Source organism: Rhea pennata, chromosome 1 (genome assembly GCF_028389875.1).
Source record: "Rhea pennata isolate bPtePen1 chromosome 1, bPtePen1.pri, whole genome shotgun sequence".
Taxonomy (NCBI): Eukaryota; Metazoa; Chordata; class Aves; order Rheiformes; family Rheidae; genus Rhea; species Rhea pennata.
In genome coordinates this window covers 88,706,416-88,732,276 of record NC_084663.1, presented here as the reverse complement: position 1 = coordinate 88,732,276, position 25,861 = coordinate 88,706,416, and the positions used below count along the sequence as shown (strand labels likewise).

The 25,861-nt window shown below is 47.7% G+C and overlaps 1 protein-coding gene across 2 annotated transcripts; it reads right to left on the bottom strand.

The window, feature by feature from the left end:
• Positions 1–6,688: 6,688 nt before the first annotated feature.
• Positions 6,689–23,768, bottom strand: GPR156 (G protein-coupled receptor 156). Of its 2 annotated transcripts, none has more exons than XM_062571745.1 (9): positions 23,664–23,768; positions 19,965–20,101; positions 17,542–17,677; positions 16,486–16,596; positions 15,438–15,563; positions 14,848–14,943; positions 11,640–11,876; positions 9,175–9,333; positions 6,689–9,000 (listed from the first exon to the last, which is right to left on the bottom strand). In XM_062571745.1, the coding sequence occupies exons 1-9, from the start codon at positions 23,766–23,768 to the stop codon at positions 7,624–7,626; spliced, it is 2,484 nt and encodes an 827-aa protein (XP_062427729.1). In that variant the 3' UTR covers positions 6,689–7,623. The 2 variants fall into 2 exon arrangements, with proteins under 2 accessions (XP_062427729.1, XP_062427739.1); XM_062571755.1 differs by lacking the exon at positions 23,664–23,768 and adding an exon at positions 21,965–22,001.
• Between the last annotated feature and the right edge of the window lie 2,093 nt (positions 23,769–25,861).

Here is a 25,861-nt window from a genome sequence, read left to right as displayed (position 1 = left end):
GAGTGCTTAACCTATTTTTTATTATTGCTATGAAAAATGCTGTGATAGGAGAAAATGAGCCGATACTTACAAAAGAATAATCCATCACCAAATGAAAGATTCACCTGTCAGAGGAAAAGAAGTCTTTATCTAGCATCTTTATTTGGGAGACTGTTAAAAAAAAAAGTTACTTTCAAACAAGGGCTTGAATTTGATGTAATCATGTATAGTGTATCCCACTATTCATGGATCTGCCTAGCACTGCTGTAAATTCAAGGTGCGATTGCATCAGCTACTGCTATTCCTGCAGTTCTCTTTAGTTTGAAATATCACTCTGCTCATTTGGGTTAGATATGAGACGTAATTTCCTGGTAATCAACACATGCCTCCAGGAGGTTGCCCTGCTGGTTAAATTCATCTTGTCCAAGAAACACATATGTGATTCCTATGTTGGATCATGTCAGCAAGACACTGCACAGCATGTGCAGTCCTCTCCCCCTTCCGGCAGTCACCCTGGGAGGTGCTAGGGGCTTCCTGAGGAACTGCAGGTCCTTATGCATTTCCTTAGCCATGAGAAGCTCCAGGAAGCAAAGACTTTGCAGGGTTTCTGCACCTGTCAGGCACAGACACAAATACAGGCAACTTCAGGAGGTCTGTTGGACAGAAACATCAGAACGTGAGAGGTGACTAAGTCTTGCGCTGTGAGTATATTGAAATCCTATTGATAAACCTAGCACCTGATGGGTACTAGGAACCTTTTGTCCATTGCAGGCTTCCAGAGAAAATGTAAAGTTTCTCCTGACCCACAGAAAATTTGCCTGCTTATGGCATGCCTTTCCAGTATCCTGATTACCAATAAGTAGTTCTTCTCATCTGCTTTTCAACAGGCAAGTGTGATCCTATTCCTGGCATCTTGCCAAACTCTAAAGCAGACCTTTGCTACAGCTGGAGACAGGGAGCAATCAATACAGCCATCTTTAAATTCTTACAATGGGAAGTGTGTGACCTGGTAAGGATGAAACATGAGATCTCCCTTAATGCTTCCCTTTAGACTAAAGCAGTGGCAGGTATGGGCTGCTAGAGGGAACTAAAAATAAATGGTCTCTTGCCTGAGTAGATCAGAAATCATGGGAAGAAAAGACCATGTTCTTCATCAACATATCACAGTAGGTTAAAAAACAAGAAGGGAGAACAGCTATTAACTAGAAGACAGCATTGGCATGAGAACAAGTAGATAAAAATAGGCTATGAAAAGCTGTGGGCTGGAAATCAGAAACAAGTTTCCTTATGTCAGAGTGAGATTCTAGAATAACCTGCCAAAACAATTCCTAACTACTTTTAAGATGGTCTGTGATAAATTAACAAGATGGACTTTATGATTCAGTACTTGTCATAGTTAGGGAATATGATGATGACTAGGAGATCCCTTCTATCCCTGCATTCCTGTTGATACAATAACAGAGCCATCTGTGTACAGCGCAGTAAGTGCTGAATCACTGAATGCTTTATATAGCTGCCTAGCAGTCCAAAGGCCCTTGCACCCATCCTGTCTGGAAGAACTTCCAGGACGAAAAAAAACCCACCCTTACTTAAATAATTGTGCTCTAGCAACACAAAGTATAAAGCTAAGAATGCCTGTGTTGGAAGAAAACCTATGCAATTACAGACTCCCTTACACAGGGGGAAGGAGATGGGATAAGATACCTCACCGTAATCACAGAGAGGTACATGCTCCGAAATGCAAGCCCTCTAGCAGCTTTGATACACGATTTCCATTCAGGAAGAAACAATGCGCTTAGCATTGCATGTAGGTACCTACCCATGCATGTGCTCTGCCATGTGCCTGGAACAATCATTTCCACACCGTGTGTCAGATAACATGGCAGAAAAATTCCTAGGTTAACATCAGCTGCTAAACTTTCCACAGGTCTTCTCCCACCATCACAGGAACTACAACTCTTTTTATGGTGTTTAGCTCCTCAGAGACCCTCCCAAGGATGAGATCACTTTCTGTAGCTCAGTGCCAGTGATGAGGAGTAAGCCACAGCTTACATTGATGCATTTGATGCCTCACAATTTGGCAGCTACAACTTCACTGCACTGGCTTTAAGAGCAGCCTTTTGGGGCAACCACAGCAGCTGCAGTTTCAGTAGAACTATCTCGAGGTAGAGGCCAAGGAGAAAGCAGGCATGAAAAAGTGGAGATGATGAAAGACAGGCTGCTTCAGGATGGGTTTTCTCCCCCTGGCTCATTAGAGGCCTGGTTTCTGGGCTCTGGAGAGTAACATTACTCAGGAGGAGAGAACTGCACCACAGCCCTGATGGCTGCTGCATGTCAGGAAGGCTTCCCTGGAGCTTCTTCCAGACCTGTGGAGGCCATGTGCTGATGCAGGTGCTCCTTTACACCTGCAAAAGCTGCTGCCAGCATTCCTAGAGGCCTAAGGCCCTGGTCTGCTGCTCAACACTTTGCTACAGGAATGTCCCGAGGCAGGTGCAACACCACTATGCAGCCAATATCTGCACGGGTCATGTGCTCAGCCAAGCCTCAGCTGGTTATTGTGGGCACAGCATGTACTTAAGAGTTCCCTCTTGCAGTATTTTTTTTTAATACTCAGTATGTCTAATAGCGGTCCCTGGTATCAAAGCTCAGAAAGAAGCTCTCCTCCAAGTCCAGCTGCTGGTGTTAACTAATGCAAGGCAAAGACAACCCTTCCACACTGACAGTCAGCACTCTTATCCCAGGAAACCTGGCTTATTCCCCTCTGCTGTGGCTAACACAGCTTGCTTTCTTTCTTTTTTCTTTCTTTCTTTTCTTTTCTTTTTTTTTTTCTTTTTTTTTTTTTTTTTTTAAGTCAGGCAGCTGAATCATAATCAAGAACAATTTTGCAATTTACTAAATAATTATAAGCTGACAGAGGAACAGAGGCAGCAGAGAGTGAACGATGGCAGGCAAGCACTGCAGAAGAGCCTTGAGGCTGGAAGGCACTGACCGCCCAGGGATACCACCCCATGCTGCACACTGCAGCCTGCTGGGACAGCACAGAAAACTTATGCCAAGGACCAGCAAGCAGATGTACAAAGACATGTCATGCAGGCTGTGACATGACCCTTCCTGAACAGCTGTCTGCAAAGAAAGGACATAGAGGTCTAGGTACACTGCTGGAGGTGGTGGGAAGCTGGCACGGCCTGCAGAGCTTTTAAACAGAGCAGCAACATTGGTGAACAAGGCCTGTGGGTTGGGAAAGGCTCTGCATGATCCTTCTCTGGAGCATCTTCTACCTTGCTATACATGATCAGGCTCAAGCCCACTGGCTGAGTGGATTCATCTCTTCCTATGAGCTTGGTATGATTTGCAGACAGCAGCTGGAGTTACAGAGCTAGGAGGTGCACAGTTAGCAGAGAAAAAAATGACTTGGAAACATAGTCCCAATAGCTAAAAACATTCAAAGGACCTCATCAGCATTAATGCTTGACATGAGCAACTGCCCTGTGTGCCATAGAAACCTCTCTACTGGCAGATACTGCTTGGAAAGGGAGCAAGTACTATTACGAGGAGTTACAGGATTGCCATGGCTGGAGTTTTTCGCATGCGCTGAAGGACAGCGAGCACAGTGGACTCTTCATAGAAACTGCAAGTCTTACACTCACCTGGGAGCAGGCAGGGAACCTTCTTCCAATCACTTACCTTTCATTTTGATTTCGATAAAAACAAAGCTTCTGCTTTGAACAACGAAGAGGCACACCCATTCTCTAGGAGAACAGATTTAGACAGCACATCCTTTGGAGCAGGAATTGCCCACATGGAATACTGCAGGTCCCCTAGGTGAGAGCCAGGTCTCTCTAGGCTACCTCCATAGTCAATCACAAGAAAAAGGCTCCTCCAAAGCCTTCAGTCATAAATCAGAGCATTCTCTGTCCTGCTGCCACTCTTCCAGATGGCTCCTCTTGCCCTCTACCTTTCAGTCTTTCCAGAATGTGCAGCGCTGTCCCTATGGCTATTCAGAAACCTCAGATTCAGGGCAAAGCCCTCGTTAAGGTGCTTTGAGTTGCTTAATGGGGAGAGACAGGCTCTTCCAAAGACTGTACAAAGAGCCTTGGGGGAAACCAAATGCCTAACTTCATGCCTAAGCCAGATGCCTAAAGCAAAGCAGCACAGACTCTTCTGTGGGCCTGCACAGTGCCTGGTGCAAAGATCCCATAATAATAATGGTAACTGAATGCACACCACTATCTCATTCAGTTCTTCTCATGCACCAGCAATCTAATGTGTTGCATGGTGCTTTGACTCTTACCCACTTGACTCAAATGTGTATTCCTTGACACAGGAGGAGGCTAGATTTGGGAGCTGTCAAAAGCACCTATGAGTTTTTAATGTGTGCACACACATGTATACCTACACGCTGCACGAGCCTCCTGTATATACGTGGAAAGCATGCATGTCCACACGGACAGTTTTCACGTCATAGATGCTACTGACTGGAGAGAGAAAAACAATTGCCCCAAACTGCAATGATGAATTTCCAAACAGACCAGAGGTTCAAAGTCCTCTAGAGGATTCTTCTGCATTCCCTACTGGATTTTAAGTTAATTTTTATATCAGCTGCTTCCACATGGCTTTTAACGTTTGATCCTTTCATACAACCATGCTGCCATGCCCTAGCCTCTGCTTGAGTGGCAGAACTGAGTGGTGGGAGGAATCAACACTAATTTGCAGAAGTAGTTTTCCAGTGCTTATTCAAATTTAGCAAGGTCCTTAGAGTGTCCCAACCACTCATCTGTCCATTGGTTCAATTTGGAGATGCTGTGAGATGGACTATAAGGGGCATTTGAGTACACTGAATACCTACTTAAGCTCTAGTGCAGTACTATCCATCTTGCTCACTATTCTCCCTCTGCACACACATACAGGGCTCTGGCCTTCCTAGCACTGTTTCTGCTTCTCCACATCCACTCTCTCCCTTACAAAGATCCTGGCTGCATGTCAGCAGAGACCAGCTCCTGGTATAACCCAACGACCTGCTCAGCAGGCAAGAGGGACCAACAGACCAATCCTTAGCCTTGTTGCCCACTGTCTGAGTCTCACACCTGAGGTGGGGGACAGGCCAGCAGCTCCAGCTGGTTCCTGCCACTCCTTCCTCCCACAGCCAGAGGCTCGCAGCAAGACTCTGGGCAGCTCAACACCAGTAGCAGTTGCAGCAGCCTCTACTGCAAGCACTGCAAAACTGCAGGCAGACTTTCCCTAGTCCCAAACTGCACTGGGCCAGGGAAGCAATTGCACACATTGGGAAAGCACCATCAGTTCCTCACTAAATAAAATTTCCTACTGCCTGCTGTGAAAGCAGCAGGTGAAAGACTTGACAGCACCTCCAAGATGCCCAGGCTTTCCAACACAAGAGGTCAGGCCAGCAAACTGCCCAAAGCTGGCAGGGCTCTCCAAATTTGCACTGGCTTTGGCATCCCTTACCAGTGTTCAGCCTATCCCCTCCACTTCACCCACTGCAAGCTTTGCTGGGACTTGCGTTGCCCTTGACTGAGGCATAGAAATTGCTTGTTCATGTTCTCCAGCTGCATGTGCTGCCCACGCCTGCCAGGAAAGGGCAGCCAGAGGCCACTGCTGAGGACTCTGCAAGCTGCATTTGCCCTGAGGGCATCCCAGCTCCACAAGTTGCAGAGCCAAAGCCACTTCCGGCCGGGTGGAGGTGAAGCTGCAGCCTGTCAAAGAAATGATGGCTATAAATAAAACATCAGCTGCTGTGAACTCACTGTTCTCTGCACACTGCTCATTCACACAGTTGTTGCTCTCTCGAGGCCAAGAAGGTTTGTCTGTTTGCGGCCTTCCTTCCAACCCCACATGAGTTCTGCACTGCTTTGGTGGAGCACAGAAGGCCCTGTGGACCCAGAAGATAAAACAGCTTCTGGAGCATCCAGGCAAGTGGTGTAAGTGCATGCTGTAGCATACCTTTATAAATCACAGCTTTGCCCCTCCTATGTCCCCAGTATCCCTTCTGCATCAGGAAAGCCAGCACAGACAGTAAGTGCAGCCCTTCCCTTTGCTGTAATTGCCAGAGACACTCCACATTTCCACCCCTGTCTTCACTCCAGCCCATGCTGTGTAATTTGCCTTGCAGCAGTAGACAAGACCCAATCAATGCATCTCATCTGGGCCAGAGCCAACCAGGCAGCCCCCAAGCTGTAAAAACCCAGACATATATGAAAGAAGAACCAAAGGAAATTGGTTTCTGTTAGTTAAAGGTGACAAATGAAATTGGGATCACCCTCTGGAGTGTTTCCATACTAGGAACAAAGAGAGGCTGTGGGAATACTGTCCCCCATAAGATTATTGATTTTGGAGATTTGCCTTAGAAACACAGATTTCAGCAAGCCTGGAAAACTGTGAAGGTGATGGGGAAAAGAAGGAAATGCTGCTGGAAGGATACAGAAGTTAGGTATTTCACCATTGTAAGAGATAATTGAGAGGGAATTGTTAACTTTTGTCAAAACTGGGTTTAGGGTTCTTCTGTTACCACCTCTTTTGACAAAAGCATCCTTTCAAAGCAGTCTTTAGGCACTGAACTTCAAGCCTCAGCACCCCTCACTTCTTCTGTAAAGGCAAATACATGCTGAAATGCTTTCACAAACATCCAACAAAAGCAGGCACACCAGATTTACTATTCTTGATAGTTCTAAGGTAAAAACAGAACAAACCATATTAAACAAATCTAAATCATTCCAGACTACTTCATCCACCACAAAGACATACAGAAGGGCACAAGCCCCAGAAAAAAAAATAGGCAAAACAAACAAACAAAAAAAACCCTATTTGCAGAACCTCTTTTCAGATTGTTAGCTTTTCTTTCCCTTCAGCTCTGCCCTGAGTCTAACCTACCACTGTGTGACTGAACTACACAAAATGCTAAGTCACCTCCAGAGAAGTCACCTTTGGACTCCATTTTCTCACTCAGACACTACAAAAAGAAAGAAAGAAAGAAAAAAAAAAAACGCAGCAGGAAGTCTTGCAGGTGCTCCCCACTTGTAGGTCCTTCCTCTGCTGAGAGACTACCACATCCCAGGCTAGCAGCAGACTGCAAGCTCTCCAGCAGTCTGCTCATTTCCAGCCTCCAGCTGGATGTAGTGCTGGTGGGAGGCTCTACAGCGACAGCCTTGGGGTACAGAAGTCCTCTGTCTGCCTGCTGAGTGCAGCAAGGAAACAAGCTTCTAAGCAGCAGTGCTGCTCCTTGTGGGCACGAATCACCCAGCTCCCAGGTGGCATACCTGGAGGAATGGATGGAGAGGAAGTCCAGCTCTGGGGTCTGACCAATTCCCCGCCTTTCTGCTAGGGCAGCTGACACCAGGACTGGGAAAGGCTATGGGACGCAGGCAGCTGTTCAGAGTGACCAGGACAAAACCACCGTCCACGTTCTCAGAGTGCTGCTAACCCGCTATTGGACAAACACAATCTGCAGTCACTGCTGACCAAGGCTGGGTCTCAAATAGCAGCCTAGAGAGGCGCAGGATTGGTTTCCTACGCCTAGATCCCAGCACAACGCACTTCCCTCAAAGGGATGTATTTCTTTTGTATCATTTTAAACATAGTGTGTTTTGGGAGGGGAGGGTGGCACTTGCCTTTGGGGTAGGGTGGTTACAGTCACACAAACGTGGGTTTCAGATCTTCTTTGAAATTCACTATGGGCTGAGGCTTGCCGCGATGCCCTGCCCAGCGGCCAAAAGACCTGCCTGGCTCCGTGTCCGTGTCTGTGCTACTGCTGTCAAGAGAGTCAAGTGGGCCCTGGAAGCAGAGCTCACAGTAGGGCCGGTGGCAGCAGTGAAACATCTCCTCAGAGCTGCTGCTGCTGTCAGAGTCTGGATAATAGCATGGCGAGTGCGGGAAGGGCTGCGCTGGCTCCCTTGGAATATCCTGCTGTGGTGGGAGGAGATGCAAGAAGGCATCGTGGGTCTGCTCTTGGTCAGTGCCTGGACATACCACTGGAACTGCACTGCCCACCTCCTGGATTTGGGGCTCATGCCAGCCCTGCCGTTCTTCTGACTGGAGGCAAAGCTCAGTGCTGATGGCTGAAGGAGAGGGGACCAGCTGGTAAAGGAGCCTTCTGCCACCTGTATCACCTCCTTCCTCCGGAGAGACGTGTGTTGACTCCTCATGGCTCCGAGTGCTTAGTCCACCACGCATCCTGCTCACCGCCTTGTTCACAACACACCAAGTACGGGGGGACATGGACCCAGGAAAGCAGGCAGAAGGGAGAGGCAGAGGGATCTTCCTTCGCTGCCTCATCAGATCGAGACTGAGGGGAGAGCAGATGTCTGGGTAGTATCCCTGGGCTCTCCGTGCTCCATTCCTCTCACATGGAGAACCCTGGCTGCTTCGCCAGGGGCCCTGAGGTGAGGCCAGGCTGTTGATTTTGCCATCTAAGCTTAGCTCTTGCAAGATTTCCTGCAGCTTTTCACTGCTCACATAATTGACCCTGGCAGACTGTGCCCTGGTCATCCCATCACTTTCCTGGAGCTCTGCTCCTCTGCAAGCAGCTGAGAGCTCCTGGCCTGGCAGCTGCTGCAAAGGGTGTCCAGTCCTTGGGGACATCCTTCGCTCCTGAGTACTTGTGGGGCTGTATTCAGGGATGTCCTCCTCCATGTCAAAAAGCAGCATCTGAGAACAAGCAGGCTCCTCAGGCGGTGCATGCTCATGGCTCACATGTTTCTGGATATCCTCAATGTCACCATTGCACTCAAGCTTGCTACAAGGCACCAGATTGCATTGTGCGTTCAATAAACTGGGAGATTGCCACTCGTTCTGCTCAGTGGGGCAGTGCTGCAGAGGCACCCTGTCCCCTGCTGCGGTGCCGCCATGCTGCTCACCATGCTCCCTTGCACTCTGGGACCAGGCGGAGAAGGTGGCACACGGAGCTGCCCCAGCTGCGGGACCACAGCCATACTCCGCAGTCATCAGCCTCATCAGCTTCTCTTTGGCGTTGTTCACCTGCTCCTGGAGGCTTTCGATCACAGCATTTTTCTGCATCAAACAAATAAATATGTCACGCCTGGCACAGGCAGAGGGTATAGACATGCTGAGGATTTAAAAGTCAACAGGTCAGAAAATCAAATCAGTCTTCTCCACACAGAGAAGGAGAAGGAGCTGGGCGGTGGGGTGGCCAGGGCAGAAGACACAGCTGGCAGAGCCCCATACCTCCAAGAGCAGCCGCTGCATGGAGCTCTTCTCCCCCATCTGCTGGCAGAGCTGCTCCGCACTGCACGCTGAGTGGCAGCTCCGGCTCGGGCTGGTGAAATACTTGGCCATGTGGCTCACAGTTTGGTTTTCCTCTTCAAAAGCTTTCCACTGCTGGAGCTGTTGAGTACAAGAAGCCATTACAGGCATGACAGGCGCAGGCAGCCTGTGCATGGAGGGAGGCAGGCGCAGCTAGAGGCAGAGAGGGACAAAGGGGCAGACAAGGAGGGAGACAAAGACCGGGTGTAACAGGAGAGAGACCACTGAAGCACGCGGTGAAGAGTCACTCGGAGCCTCCCGCAAATCCGAACTAAAGCTCTACCCTGTCCTTGGTTTTAGCTTTTAATACAGAGAGTGAGTTCCTGCTTACGCACGCTGCAAAAGCCCCCCTCCTCCTTCTCCCCCTACTCGGTAATGCACAAAGACAGCAACACACACTTTCTGATCCCTGAATCGTCAGTGGCAAGTTGAAAACTAGCAATGCTCAGTATCTGCTTTTCTGTTTGGTATCTGCATGAAAGCCTTGTGCAGCCTAGATCCAGCTGCTCATCGATTTCAAATGAGCAATAGAAGAGCAAGCCCATTAGGGAAAACAAGTGGATGAATTAAAAGAGCTAAGTTAAATAAAACGTTCAAGGCCCCAAGGCTGCAGTAGAAAAATGGGGCAGGCAGAACACAGGAGTCGACCTGTGCAGTGCAGTTCATCAGCTCCTCTGTCCTCACTCTGACAGGTCTCACAGTCTGCAGAACATCACTGGTAGGTTTGGTGCTTGGCACAGGAGGTTTTGTCCCTAACCCAGGAGCTGGTACTCCAGTGGGTCAGACCTCTGCAGTTTTAGCATATCAGCTGATCACAGGAGACTTGCTGAGCGGACTCAGGGACAGTAACATTTCTAATAGTACATTTAGCCATTTGGGCATGGAGGAGAAGGATCAGTGAAGAGTTGTGGGAAGAGAAACTTAGCCCTTTGAGGCCTGGGGGACATACTTAGGGAAGCAAGGCCACTTGGGGTGTTGGGACGAGTTGTGCAGGTTAAGCTGAACATTTGGAGAAAGAAGCAGGAAGAATCATTGAGGTTGGCAGGGGCTTCTGGAGATTGTCTAGTCCAATGCTCAAGCAGGGTCAGCTACAACAGGTTGCCCAGGACCGTGTCCAGTAGGTTTTTAAATACCTCCAAGGATGCAGACACCACAACTTCTCTGGACAACCTGTTCCAGTGTTTGACCACACTCATAGCAAAATAATTAAATAAATAAATAAAATCTGATGTTTAAATGGAGTTTCCTGTATTTCAATTTGTCCTGTCACTAGATGCCTGGTATCTGGCTCTAAGTCCCCTACTCCCCCCATCAGATATTTATACACATTGATAAGATCCCCCCTGAGCCTTCTCTTGCACTGAACTGCTCTTTCTTGTGCTTCACTTCCTCATCTCATTTCCTTGAGCCCAAATGTCCTTCCAAATATAAAACTGAGTAAACAACTGTTTCCTCTCATTGTAACAATGAGAGCATTTTTCCCACTAACATTACGATCAAACGTGCCAGACTCCTCCTGGAGGACGTGGGAAGCAGAAGAGTGGAGTGTTGCTACATAACCTTCCTTAAAATATCTTTGTATTCCCCCCCCCCAATCACTGCAAAGCTGCGTTTCTCTCTCTGAGAGCACTGAGAAGGACAGCCTGCGCGGGGGACAACAGTATCTGCTGCCAGCAGCCCACAACGCGTCCAGGCTTGGCGAGGCAGTCTGAATTGCTGGACCTGACTTCACTACTGCTGTGGATGAAAACTCTTGGTGGCCCACAGGAAGCACGTATGCAGGGTATGGGGTGAGGACAGCAGTATGAAGGACAGATCCCACTGCTCTCTTGGAGGAGGGCAGCAGCTCATATCACTTGCATGCGTGCCTTCTGCATAGGTGGCACTCACATCACGCTCTTGCACAAGTGTTCCTGAGTGGCAGCTCTGAAACCAGACTGCACTCAGCGTTCTCATGTAACATTGGCATAAGGCAAAGGATACATGTCAAAGGCAGTATGGGTATGGCCCCATGACTGGCCCCAGGAGTGGGAAGGCTGCAGGGCAGAGTGGTAGGCAGGAGAAGGTGCACTATGCTGCTAAGGCCCAGGAAAGGAGGGGAAGCATGGTCCAAAATCTAGACACAGGGGAGAAGGACCTGTCATGGGCTATGGGAAGAAAAACTCAACCCTTAGAGAGCTGGGAGACTTGTTGGGGAAGCAGAGCCACTTCGCTGTAGGGGACACCCTGCTGGAGAGCAGAGCAGAGCAACTGGGGAGCTGTGCAGGTTTGCCTGAACATTCAGGGGGAAAAAAGTAGGAAGAACTAGAGCTTGGGCCCCTACAGCTGTTATACTCCTAAAACATGCCCATTTCCAACCAGGTCTCAGGACAGAGCTGGCAGCATACCTGTGGGACAAAAATGAAACAATTGATTGTCGTTGTACACACAAAAATGCCTCCAGAAGTGAAACCAAACAGCAAGTTGTGCCAAGCATAGAAGAAACGATGAATTAAGAAGACAGTCCCAGCAGCCAAGAAAATGAGGTTGACTCCAACGATGAGCGTCAAGGACTGGTTGACTGGTGGAGAGCTGACATTGTCGGTCAGTCCAGCCAAGTACGTCCCATACAGCAACAGGATAATCTGAAATCAGAAAATAGGGCCTGAGTTCAGAAAAGATTTCCAGGCTGTGGAAAATTACAGCCTGACACAGTCAACTCCAACTTCATACTGAGCCAAGAGAGCTCGGATACATTCAGTACAATCCTAATTAATGCTCTTTGATCTATAATGCAGACTTTCAGCTTGTAATAGTAACTCTGCAGCAGATACCCAGCACGCTGCTGCAGATCCAAAGCAGGATGCTCTATCAGCAGAGGCCGGGGGCGAGGGCAGGTCTGAAGTTGCCAGTAGTTGCACGTGCATCTACTCAAGCAGCGCTCAAGTCGGGAGCTTAGGATGAGGTCAGCAGGCAATGCCACCCAGCAGGGCACAGCCAGGACGTGTAAGGAGCACGCGGTGAAAATACTCTCTCTAAAGTGCTGGAACAGGAACACCAAAGACAGACAGACAGGAGACAGAAATCTCTTCAGGGAAGCAGAGCAGAGGGGATTAAAAAAAAAAAAAAAAAAAAAAAAAAACAAACAAAAAAAAAAACACTGCCATCAAAGAGCAACAGCATAACTCTGATAGAGCACAAAGGAGAAGGCTATACAAGGAAAAAGCAAGACAGAAGAAGCAGAATTTTAGACCAGAAGGAAGAGGATGTAGTTGATGCCTCCTTAAACAAAAATCCAGGGTAGTGTTCTTTTCCATGCTCTTTACAGTTTCCTGTCTGAATCTAGTGGTGGTGAAAGGTGTTAAAAAATGCTCTGTGCACAGAGTTCCTCCCTCCTCAGAAGCAGGTTGGCTCATTCAGGACAGACTTCGTTACCACACTGCCTCTCAGGTGCTTCACTGGTGCATACTCCCTGTATATTCAGGAGTAAGCTAATCACCAGACTGCAGGTCAGGAAGGAATTCCCTCATCAGACAGACTGATAGGAAATACTGAGTATTTTTTGCCCTCCCCTGTAGTGTAGGGTATAGTCTATTATACTGTATACTGTTATAGCATAATCCAAAAATACTGCCTATCAAATTTCCTATTCATGCAAGGACTGAGAATACCAGGAACATGTCTCCTACATTATTTTTGTGGCACATAATATAGGTAAGTAAAGATAAATAAGCAAATAAAGCTAAAAGGCCTGTTGGCCTTTTACCAATAGATATTAAAAGGCATCAAGAAATGTTTTGGGTCCTGTGCAGCAGATGCTTTTTAGCCTGTCCTAGACCCCTCTATTCTGTGGTTGCAAGGCCCAAGACTTGATGACCTCAGTGGTCACTTCCAGGGTTATGTTCTTCATCCTGCACTTTTATGGGCAAAAGAGGTTCACGTCCACAGCCCTTGCGCTCTCTTCTGAGACCCCCAACATAAGAGCGCCAGGAATTCCCAAGGAGGAATTGTGATAGTGAGACCTGCCTCGCTGGGAGTGAGACAAATCTGCTTTGTGGGATCAGCACTGGATCATAACCACATTCGCCACAGGGCACCTCCAAATACACAGCCCAAAGGCAATCCAATTCCTAATCTCTGAGTAAGAAGGAAAAACAGCACCTAAGCCCCATCTAAAACTCACAGTCTGTCTAGCACACAGACAAATGCACTGCCATTCACTAAACTAGGATTTTGACATAGGAGAATAAGCACAGGACTACACTTGTTTTTCTTTCTTTCTTTTTTTTTTAATCTTGAGCAAAGGGCTTTGTTTATAATTCCAGGTGTGATGTTGGCAAGTAATTTCTGTTCTGTGCTTGTAAAATCAGGATAATATACTGAGTGGCTTCACAAAGGGCTGAACACGTTAATGCCTTGGAAGATAAGAATTGCTACATACATGCATAGATAAACCTACTGGCACATTAATGTCAGTCCAGATTAACTCCAAAGAAAGCACTGAAGAACTACTGCTATGACACCCAGTAGATAGGATCAAAGTCAGGTTCTGTGCAACTCTATGAAGAGCACATGTGATTGGGAATGTTTTATTCTGAATCAGAGGAATGGAAACAGTTCATAGCAGTTGCAGGCACAAGCATTACCATCTAAAGCCTCAAGAAACCTAACATAAACTGGAGGCAAAGTCCAGGAGATGTAGCACTGAAACAGGCAGCCCAAGGAAGGTCTGCAGTCCCTAGCATCAAAAGCCTTGTAAGAATGGGTTAGACAAATGTCTCTAAAATGAACTGGAGCAGGAGAAGGACTTGACAGTGCCCTGAGATCTCTTCCTGCTATTTTCCCTATGACTCTTGGTAGATGGTCAATGTGTATTATATTATAGTGAGTCAGAAAGGAACTGCTTGTATTGCATACAGATTAAGTCATTCACAAAGAAGCTGTGATCTCATAAGGGTCATCAAAATCAGCTTTCTGAAATACTTCCAACCTCTGCCAACCCAGAGACATATGAGACCACAGATAATTACTGCTATAATTATACCTACATAGTTTTATCAGTATAACTAGCTCTTCTGGAATAAGAATGGCCACATACAAATTACATCAATGAAAGTGTATTTCAATGGCATAATTAAGCTGATACACATCCTGTAAAGGTAGGCACCAAGCACTTATCACCGGCATCTCTTTGACTTGCAGTCAGAGGACTCAGGGTCTGAGCTGCATTGTACATCACTGCAGTAGACAGTCATCTGAAGTTTTATGGAAAAAGTGAGCTTTAGAGAATATAAAGACACAAGTTTAAGATAGGGTATAGATGAGGTATGGGAATTTACAGGAAAGAAAAAGAGAGACAGTATGTTCAAGTTCATATAGAAGAGATGGTGAGGCAGGAAAGAAGAGACTAACAGGGATTTTATAGAAAATGCAAGGAAGCATCAAGATGGGAGGGAATGGAGATGGGAAGACTTTCAAGATGAGCAGTAGCAACTAGTATCTGCAATATGCATGTAGCCTGGGAGGACCATGAAACTGCAAATGCTGTTGAAAAGTTAGATTGGGACACTGGGAGAAGGTGAGATACAACGCGAGAATCAATAAGAGGTTACGCACCTTAAATCCTAAAATAAGAATGAGCCAAAGATCAGAGTAAAGAGAGGCGCAGGACTGCATCCGGCTCACTGAACAGGTTATGCCCTTTTCTGTCACCTAGGAGGCAATGGGAACGCAGAAGTGAAGGTTGCTACCCCATCCTGCCTGCCTGTCCAGGAACAGGGACAGACAGACAGGCAGACAAATCTACAAATTAGAGCAGGTCTCCTTTGTAAATTCCAAAACGGAAGTGCCAAGATGGGTACTGCCAGAGGCAGAGTGTTAAAGGAAGAAAAAAAATGGTATTCAGCTGCCAACATGACTGGTTAACCTCTAGGTTTTCTAACCATGGTTAACCGTCTGCAGATGCCATCGATCTCTGCAGTGCAGGTGACCAGCACAGTTCGGTCAAGGTCATCTGCTAGACCCTATTGCGTAGCAAGGCAAAGCTCTGAGTCCATCTTTTTTCCTTCCTTCCTTCCTTCCTTCCTTCCTTCCTTCCTCTCTGTCTCTCTCTCTCACCTCCAGGTGCCTGATCATGCACCCAGCTACTCCACAGAGATCAGACAGGACACACTATCATGCTCCCCCACCTCTCCTTATCCCTTTACCCGCAATGAGACGCTGAGGCTTCGGAAACACTGGATTGGATCAGAGAATACCCACGTCAGGAGCAACACCGCATCCGCCAGCACCAGTGCTGCCACCATTGCCAGCAACTGAAGATCTTTGATAATCTGAAAAGATGCAGGAAGTGTTACAGTCAGGAGTAAACAGACACCAGTAACCTCCTTCTCTCTGGGCCTCTTTCTAGTTCTTTCTTCCAATGGGACATTTTTACCCTAATACTTCCCCCAGAGTGGAGTCCTACAGGTCACTATATCTAAGTGGGCCACAAATTCACTGGCTCCAAAACTCTTGGAGACCTAATCAGGTTTGGGTCCATAAATAAACTCTCACTGACAATGTGGTTAGCTGGTAAATGCCCTGACAGAAAACACTTCCAAAACAAAAGTATCATCTACTTACCTACATCAAAAGCAGGTGAAAATAAAAGCTTATAGGACTATTATATTGCAAATTTTACATGGATCTCAATCCCTCAGTAATGGGAGTCCTTGCCTGTAGCCTGTTCCTCTGCAAACCCTCTTGTTTCACCTTTCCTCTGAGGCCCACTTGTTTCACCACTCAGAAAATGGCCCTTGTAAGCTGTAAGCCTACTGTTACATGAATAAATGTACACAGGTGGCCTCCAATTTCCTCCCAGTTGCTGTATCCCCCTCTCTGTCTCTCCTGCAGGGGAGTATCCAGCATCCTCTCCCTTCACCCAAAATAGCAGATGCATCTGAGGGTTGCCCCACATCCAAGATACTTGAAGATACTTGGTTTATCTTCATCCCCACAAAAGCAGTCAGTCCAAATCTGGACATAAATATTGGTGTTTTGTGTAATGAAGGCAAACTGTGGTATCCAGCTGTTTGCAGCCCTGTAACCCACCTTCCCTTGTTGGCTATTCCAAAATGGTTTGGAACTTCCTAGAGTTTGTCTCACTTTTGTAGAGTGTTTTCCTTTGGTTCTTTCTCCCTCCTGCATTGAGGTGCCTCGCAGAGGGAGGTTACCAGCACTGGGCTGCTCAGCACCCTGGCACCAGGTACTCACCACCCGCTTGTCCGGCACCCGCTGGGTGAACACTTTGTAGAGCCGCCAGCTTTTGCCCAAGATGGGTCCAAACACCAGGGAGCTCCCAATACACAGCAAGCAGAGCCGCACCTGTGAGCAGAAGGCACAGAGATGCAGGTGAAGCAGCAGCAGTGGCAACCAAGCACTTGTCCTTTTCCTGGCACATGAGTGGCCAGGAGGCTCTGCCCATGCAGGGTCTGACACACCAGAGATGGGATAGAGAGACATGGTGAGAATGGATCTATCACGTTCTGGCTTCTAGAGGGCCATGTCAGGTATTAAAGTCTCAACTAGAGGGCAAAATAAATTAAAATACACAAATTCCTCTGCAGCCCACCCATGTGGCCAGCAACGAGATATCCAGGGTGCAGAGCATAGGTGGCAGGAGCAAATAGACAGGCAGGACGAAGTTGCTTGGCAGAAATCCCTGCCTTTTTCTCTCTGCCTCAAAAGGCTCTTGTCAGAGGAGCAGTGAGAGCTAGGCAGCTTGAGAGTGACAGCTGCATAGAGGGTCGAAGCGCCAATAAACCACTAGCTGGCATCTCCACTAATTATCTCCACCCAGGTGGCTCAAGCAGGACCTCCCTACTTCTCAGTCTCTCCAAATCATACCCCATTCCCCTTGCTGGGTCAGTGCCTGGTCTGGAAGTGGGATGCCACAGCTCAGGAGTTAGGGATCCATCACGACAGCCAGCATTTCTGCAAAGATCAGCTCTGCACCCTAGAAGCTCACCTGCTTGCCTCCATATTGTACTTTTGAAAACCAAGTCATCCATCTGGCTGTCTGAGGGGCAGCTGCTGCGGGCACTGCTGCCTCCTCTGGAGATCTGACTTGCATTCCTCCTTGCGCCGTTGGCTTTTTATAATCAAATAGAGAAGGCTGTGCAGACGTAAAGCATCTGGCTGTGTTTGTTTTTGGGGAAACAACACAGTCAAATGTGCCCAGAAGCAGGATGGCAACAGGCCGTAGGTAAGGAAGATCATGGACAAGCACATGTGTACACGGACACACATCCCAGCAAAACTGTCACCCACCTGAATAAGCATTTCCACCGAGTCTCCAGACAGCAGACTCTGCTCCTGAATCCCGAAGAGGTAAGCACTAGAGTAAGTCAAGCCACTGCCCAGCAGGGTCACAATGTTCAGATTGGGGCTGGACATCTTCACAATCCTCCAGGAAACAAAGCAGAGAAGGCAGTGACAGTTACTGAGTGCCATGAACCGACATCAAAGGGGCAAGGTCCCCTTACATGGATGATGATGGCCATAAGGGACACCTCCCTGACTCACTGTCTCGCCCCCTCCCAACCCCAGCTGTTCACAGCTCCCTGGTAAGCTCATCCACTGCTCCATGGTGCGTACCTTACCTCCTCCCTGGTACTGCTGGAGTGCTTCACTATCTTTAAATTATGCATTTTGTCCTGCCCCAACACTCCTGTGAGATAGCAAGACCCTTTCTCCCCAAAACAGATAGGTAATGAACTTGTCCCATGGCACCTCTACTCCCTCCATGTGCCTGTGGCACAGAAAAGCAGTGGTAGCTTCAGCCAGCTTCCTTATGGACAAAACGATGGCAGGCAATGGGCTTTTGCTATCAAGTACACAAGATCACAGGAGGGTCTGTGCCACCCCAGCTCCTCTGCTACCTGTGCTCATGCCAGGCAAAATAAAGCTGCACCAGCTGTACGTGCTGCAGCTCAGAGCCAGCCAATGCAATGCCCTACTATCGCACAGGAAGCCCGTGACACAGCGTCCTGGGTTCAAGACCAGCGTCTCTCCACACTGCCCTCTGCCACAAAGCAGGAGAAATAAGTGGAAAACCCCACTAATGCAGCCCAGGGTGACAGTCCCCAGCAATAAGATTTTCAATGCTTTGGGTATAGCAGTTTCCAATGTCTCCAGGAACAGGTCCTTCCCCCTTCTCCTTTCTTCAAGGAAAGCCTTCCACATTCAATACAGTCTCAAATACAGGGAGCTGTCAGCACTATTTGGGCTATAGTTTCCCTCCTTTAATTTCATGCCATTATTCATAATCTTGCAACTGCATTCAGGGAGAAGAGAGCCAAACCACTGATCTCCACAGACCTGTCACCCTTCCTCAGTGCTCCCATCAAGCAAAAGCCTTAGCTCCCATCTTCCTTCTGGGTAGACCCATCCCTTCAATACGCTACTAGTAATTTCATTTCTCTACCCTTGAACTTCTTGCCAATTTGTACTACCTTTGAAGCAACACAGAGTCTAGGATTCAATCCAGCACCCTCCCTGCCTGCCTTCCTCATCATGCCTCTCTCCCTGGTAAAAGACATTAATCAGATCACACTCTCAGCTGCAGACTGACAAAGGTCATCTTTGAGCTACCAGGTTCAGTAGGCAGACCAGCATTTGTTTGCTGCAGTGCAAATAAATAATGCACATTCATTACAGTTTCACTCCGAGAACCTCTTTGGGGGCCTAAATAATTTTGCAATCAATTAAGATGGCCACAGAGCTCAATACCCCTCTGCTTTGATAAATTAAATGCTTGAGACCTAGAGATAGATTGTGCAGCTACTGCACCATATTAGGCATAGGGCTCAAGATAAAAACATTGTGAGAAGGACTTTTCTGAGTTTAAGACAGTTATAAGCAGCATTAAGTTCCTTAACAGAACTAGATCACTGAAAGAAGTGATCCTGGGCTACACACAGATGCATGTCTCTGTACAAAGAAGGTGGCATAGAGCACAAAATCTTTAGGTAAAGCTTGAGAGATGCATGTATCTATGGGGGAGGAGAGAAAGAAGACGAGAGACTGACTTTTTACATCCTTTGTACAACCTGAATGACACCATAGAAAGCCTTCATTTCACTGTCAGGTTCTCTTAGCAATGGAGACCATATTCCCCACCAGCCTGGATAACTACTGAGATCCAAAAAGGTTAGCAATATTTTCAAACTATGAGTGGCCCAACACCAGGAAGCAAACCTGAATATTGCTGAGAGCATGATGGCTTTGCTCAGGTAACTATGTTGCTCAACATGATGCTCATAGCCTGTGGGGTGGAGAGGCAGACCAGCTCTCTTTCTGCTCCCTCCTGCTGAGGCTTTGTTCAGTACCACCTTTGAGATGAGACCACACATGGCTGCTCCAGTGGCAGTCTCTTCACTCACATCACGCTTCCCACAGCTGCAGCCTATGCCATGCCAGAGGACCTCTGTGCCTTATCTCCTCCATAGCTCCCTGCCTCAGGAGAATGACTCATAGTCCAGGCAGGACAGTCTCCAGCAGAGGTCAACACTGTGTATGATGGAGAAAGCCACAACATCCCCAGGATTGCCCTTGCTTGCCCAGAACTGTTTCTTCAGGGTTGCACCTTCCTGACCTTAACTGACCATCAGCTCATAGCCTGGGACTGTAGGAGCCCAACCCCACTGCCCCAGCCCATTAGAAGTTTCACAGCAAAAGAGGGAAGCTCTTACCTGTTTTTCCTGAAGCGAATTGTGAACATGAGAAAGAAGAGGGCTAGAAGGACTCCTCCTGTCAGGAATGTCCACACAACTCCCAAGAGAGCAGCAGAGAAGGATGGGGAACTCTTTCCACTGCGGTCAGAAAATGTCTGAGGAAAGGCAAAAGAGGAGAGGAGGAAGGGGGCAACTCTGTGGCTCCCAGCAAACAAGATCTCCTCACTGACATGCTCTCTTACATGTGTACTCCCGCTCAACTGGAAGCAACTTGAAACCACATCTCCCAGATCCCTCTTCACAAGCAGACATCCCTACACTAGGCCAAGACATGCTGGCAGGGCTAATGAGATGTGCACAGACAGGACATGTACTCTGCTGCTATACCCAGCCACTTGCAGAATACACAGGAGGAGAGGGCAGTCCCACCACATTCAAAACACATTTCTCTTTAGAACAGCTGTGGGAGCCCTCCTTTCTGACAGCTGAGTATCCAAACCCATCATGTAGCCATGCACATAACTCATAAACCTCAGGCAGCCCTTGCCATGAGAGAGGGGGAACTGGGAGACTGTTCTCAACCATCACTGGGAGAAAGTGAGTGAATCTCAGGAAAGGACCCTCTGGAGAAAGACACTATAGGCCTCCAATTTCTAGCATGCCTCTTTGGAAAGAAAGGCAAGGTGTCCTTTGCTAACCACTACCATGGGAAATAGAAATCTGTGTCTAGGAGAAATCATCCTCTACCCCTACTTCCCAACAGATAATCAGCTGGTTGCTTTTACCAGGAATCACCAAGCTGGTGCAGAAAACAAAGAGAGGGAACTGCAACAATATTTTTCAAATGTGTTGCGTAGCAACACACAGAGCTGGGTCCATTTGCATCCCAGCCCTTCAGAAACTAACCCAGTCCTAGCTAGCTGCACGATAGGTGAAAATTGGCTTTGAGGGACACCTCCAAAGGGAGCATGAAGATGGCCTCTCCCTGAAGAGAGGGAGCCCCATCCTGACCCTATAAACACATATGATTGCCAGGGCTCCATGCTCCCCACCCCAGCACTTTGCCAGGCAGTGCAGCAAGCACGGGGGAGTGACTTGGCTCTCACATCACGGGGAAAGGCTGGAAAGCCAGAGCTGGCATGAGGACCCAGGGGTTGTGGGTTGCCTCAAGGCATTTTGCAAGATAGGCCTGTTATCAAATGCTGTCCTATGAAAAATCATTCCAGAAATGCTGCTTCTCCTCCCTACCACTGGACTGCAGACACTGCTGATTGCCATTATATAGAGAGGGTGGGAACAAATTGACTTTCTTTACTGGGGGTTTGTGTTCCTTTTCTATTTTGGACAGAGATGCTTACTTCAAATTTGTTCTTCTTTCCGGTTCTCCTGATTACTGTGCACAAGACACTTTATCATTTTAAATCACTATTTAACAATACTCACTGTTCTCTGTCCATTAAAAAAGAGATGAATAAAATGAACCTACTTGAAACAAGAAACTTATTTCCACTATGGATCTAAAATATTCCAGTAATTTTAATGGGGTGTGCATATGTGGGTTTGTCCACAAATACTCTGTGAACATGTTATTTACAGATCTTCTATTTAAAAGTCAGTGCATCCTCTTCAAAGGGAAGAATGAGGACACAGGGCTGAAATCACACACCTGCTCACTAAATTCTACCTGAATTGTGCTACCTGAATGCCAACTCTTGGAAAGCCACCCAACTTTGCAGAGACTAAACATCTCACACCGAGGAATAATATATGGGAGAGAAAGAGCTTTTTTCAGCTTCCACAGCTCAGTTACCTGGTGCGTAGGCAGTCGTAACAATCACGTTTATCAGGGTGCCATCAAAAGACAAACACAGAACGCTGGGATACCTTATGTGGGGATCTACTCTTTAAAAAACATCCTTAGAGGTGCTGTCTAAATCCTTTCTCAAATATTCCAGATCATATGCACTCAATTTATATAGCAGACAATCATTTTTCTAACAGCTACCACTGCCACACACCCTCAGGTCTTCCTTCAAGATCTTTTTCTACTTCTTCCAGCATCACTAGAAATAAACCAACAGGGAGAAGTAAGGCAATGTTTTCAGCAGGATACGAGGCATCAGCTTCCTCTTCCACAGCTGGATCCACCTCATGGGCTACCAAGAATAAAGCACAGCCTAGATCAATAAAGCCAACACATAACTGTTAAAACAGAAATGTGCAAAGCGTAGTTTTGGGGACTGAGAAGGAGCAACCTTCACAGTCATTTCAGGGATGTTGCAGTAATTTGGCCCCACTGCTTGGCTCTAGCAGAACAACATGAAGCACTCAATGCAGCTTGGAAAGTTCAAAGCTGGTCCATGTCACCACCACACAAGCACGATCAGTCTGCAGGCCTTGGGCTCCAGACAGCTCGTGAGGCACTGTAGTACAGCTCATCTGCTGGTGACACAGCACATTCATTACACTGGTACCACAGCTGCTCTGGTATCGTGGCTCCCTGGGCCAGGGATTGCTGGATAATGTAAATCTTGGCCTGCACAAGAAAGACATCCAAGAGCAAATGCTGACACTGCTGTATTATTCTAGGATACAGCCGTACACATGGCTCAGCTTCACCTCACAGCTGAGTGGTGGGATCCCTAAGAAGATATTCATCTCCCACCTTCAAACTGCTCCCTGCCTCCACTCCACTCATGTTCCCCAAACAGGGTGGAACAGGGCTTTTGGCTTTCTGGGAGATGAAAACCATAGCAGACAGCACAGATGGTAAGGCAAGGTGGCCCCACTCACCTTATTTCAGGACTCACTGTGCAAAAAAAACCCTACCATTCTGCACAAATCATGACCAGCTTTTCATTTACCAGGAGCTCAGAGAGGCTGATATGGCTGCTCAGGGTCAGTAACACCATCCAATTTTTCCATCTTGCCTGATCTAGTCCAAGGGTAATACCTGACTTTTATCAGGGAGGTGAGAGGATGAGAGGATGGCAGACTTGTACTCAAGGCATTGCACTTAAAAAATAATAATAATATGGGTGTCAGTTGTCTCTGAATACTTGAAGTTGATGGAATGCTTCATTTGCAGCTGAGCAGAGCATAAATCCTGGCTGTAGCAGCAGAAATATTAATTGTAACAAAGCTGCCAGAGTGAAAGGAGCCAAGCAGCTTATGGTCTTCTAATTAAAGTTCACGCAGGATTCAGTAGAAAGCCAAGCAATCCAAGCCTAGCTGGTCCATCCAGCAGGCTCATGCAGAGTCAACTGCAAAGAAGGACATCCCTGTGTCATTCCTACTGGCTCAGTGGGAGGGAGGTACCATTTATTATAGATGTTGACTTTTAATTAAATCCTTCTTTATTAATATTTGAAAAGCACTTTGAGTTCCTGGGAATGCAAAAGGTCAAGGGCACAGAAGGGCACCTCAGGTCCGTTCTAGACGGCTTTCTCTGCCGCTCACAGACATGGGCAGACTCCTTGACACAACTTAGCTGTTCAGCTGCAGCTGGTTCCTCACCTTCTGGCTAGCCACTAAGGCGTTACCTAGGCAAATGCTTTTCTTGAGTATCTTGGCTCACAACATCCCCACAAGCAATGGCACTCACCTGCTGGCTGGAGGGAGTATTTTGCTGTTATGCCCGTTTCCCCCTCTCCATCCCTCCCCCCAGACTCATTGCTGAGGAGCAAACCTCGTTTTCCAGAGCTCCCCTGTACGTACGACTGTTACGGTGCAGAGCTCCTGCAGAGTCCTTTGCTGCTGCTCCTGGCTGCTGAAACTGGAGCTGCCATCGCATAGGTCAGAGCAGTTTAATCTCGGCTCCATAGCACATCCTTAGCCTTCATTCGGCTGTATCCTCTCAGCAGGCAGGAGGACGAGGGTCAGGCGACGGAGCATTGGCCGACTGCATGGGTTGTCCCGCGGCACCGCCAGAGACCAGCCCAAGCCCGGCTACGCCATCGCGCCCTAGCAGGCAGCGGCGGGTCCCAGCCTGCAAACCAATGCACACGAGGTCAGCGTGGGTCCGGCAGCCCCTGCAAGGAGGAGGGCAGCAGCCTCCACATGCCAGATGTGCAGAGGCAGACGCTGTGCCAGTCTGACCTCCGGTTTGCATGGCCAGGTAGGTGTGCGGGCAGCAAACCTGGGGAGGTCTCAGCCAAAAAAAGTGGGGTTTGTCTCCCTCACAGAGCCCACCTGCGTGGCTAGGATGCACTGGCTGGTAAAGTGTGCCAGCCCTGGCCCGTGACCTCTACTCCTTCCACAGAGGAAACAGGAAGGAAGGAGTCACTCATGCGCCTGTACATGCACCTAGTGGCACTGCAAGCTTCTGCAGTTGTCCTCTGCTAGCAAGTTATCCCACAGCAATGCAATTTCAGGGCATATATTCGCAGCTTCCCCGTGGCCACCCCATGCTGGTAGCTGCTGCTGATTTCCTGGCAAGTTGGTTTCTTCCCAGCAAATAACAAGTAAGTAAATGAAGACAATAAACAGCAACAAGCGTTGCCCTTACTTAATGTAGCCTAAACCTAGGCCTGGGTGAACAGGGAAATAATGTGCTTGAATTAAACATATACAGAAGTGTTTTGGCTGATTTGTTGTGAGCAGCAGCCTAGCTAGCTCAGGAGCAGCCTGTTTATTAAGCAGATTTAAAAGCTCAACATCTCTGGGTTTCCCATCTCTCCTGGTGCTCTTGCTGTCAGGTATTGTGTCTGTCTGCAGCAGCTCCTCTTACACCACTTTGCCTCTGTCCTCTTTTTCATTTCTCTTTTTGGTGTGGGTTTTAATAAGCCTCATTACCATTTTAGACATGAGGTCATACTTACCTCAAGCATCCTTACTCAGTTACCATTGTCACCAGTTTTAATTAGCTTCCAATACACGACCGTAAGCAAGTCTCCTGTAGTTAGCAGCTAGGAAGGTCGTGTGATAAATCCCTCCATATTTGCTTCTGACAACAGGTAGGATGGAAATATTACTCAGACCTTGCTCCTAGGCATTGCTCCCCAGGTGAGTAACTCTTGTGCTGAGACCCCGCACCCACTACGATGCACTGCACCAAACCAATGACCCTTTCTCCTGTGATGCTCCATCCTTCGCTACTGCTGCTTTACCTGACAAAAACAATGATTCCCTCTGCTCAGAAGTACCATGCAAGGCAGAAGTACTTTCTTAATAAAAACTCTTGACATTATGTGAGCAAAGGACTAAATTAAAATCAATCACAGACATCAGGATTTGGCCTATAACTTGCTGTTCTTTACATGGGATAATCAAGTTTCAATCGCCAAAAAAGCCACAGGCTTGATTCTCAGCTCACATACACTGATTTTCAGCCTAAGACAACTCTGTGTGATGTTGCTTACAAGCCCCAGCCCAAGCTCATCAGGGTCAGTGAGCCAGCTATCCAAAATTAGAAAAGCCCCCTCTGAAGTCAAACCCACTACTCCTTACTAGCAGAACCACAGAGGTACTGTCATGTTAGATGCCTTCCTGCCCAAAACAGATCAGGCTAGCCATGGCTATGTCCTACAAGCACAGTATCATACACTAGTTAGACTGCTGCTCAGATTTTGCACATGATACAGATTTTTTTTTTCAGAGTGCTGATGGGAGCCAGCTCCATCAAACCTCCCTCTCTACTTTATAGCTAGCCATTGCAATATTTCCTCCACAGTAGGACCACCCATTGGAGGTTTCTGTGTCTTTCCCCGCACAGATGAAACATCAGACTACAGGTACTGCTGCAAGAGAAATCCAGCTGCTGCAGGAATGCCAGATATTGCAACAACAGTATCGGGACAAAGAAGAGCAGTGGCAAGAAGCTGAACAATTTAGAGAGAATACCAAGAAATGAGGTAGTGTGTATACGGATTTTTCCCTGCCTCTGGGGACAGCAGTGGGAGAGGGTCGCTGAAGCT

Excerpts from the sequence above, each read along its gene's own strand:
- GPR156 (XM_062571745.1), bottom strand. The coding sequence starts at position 23,768 with ATGGAGCCGAGATTAAACTGCTCTGACCTATGCGATGGCAGCTCCAGT. Across the intron at positions 20,102-23,663 it reads AGCTCTGCACCGTAACAGTC|ACATTTTCTGACCGCAGTGG; the intron begins GTACGTACAGGG and ends GCCTTTCCTCAG. Across the intron at positions 14,944-15,437 it reads GCCTCAGCGTCTCATTGCGG|GTGACAGAAAAGGGCATAAC; the intron begins GTAAAGGGATAA and ends ATTGCCTCCTAG.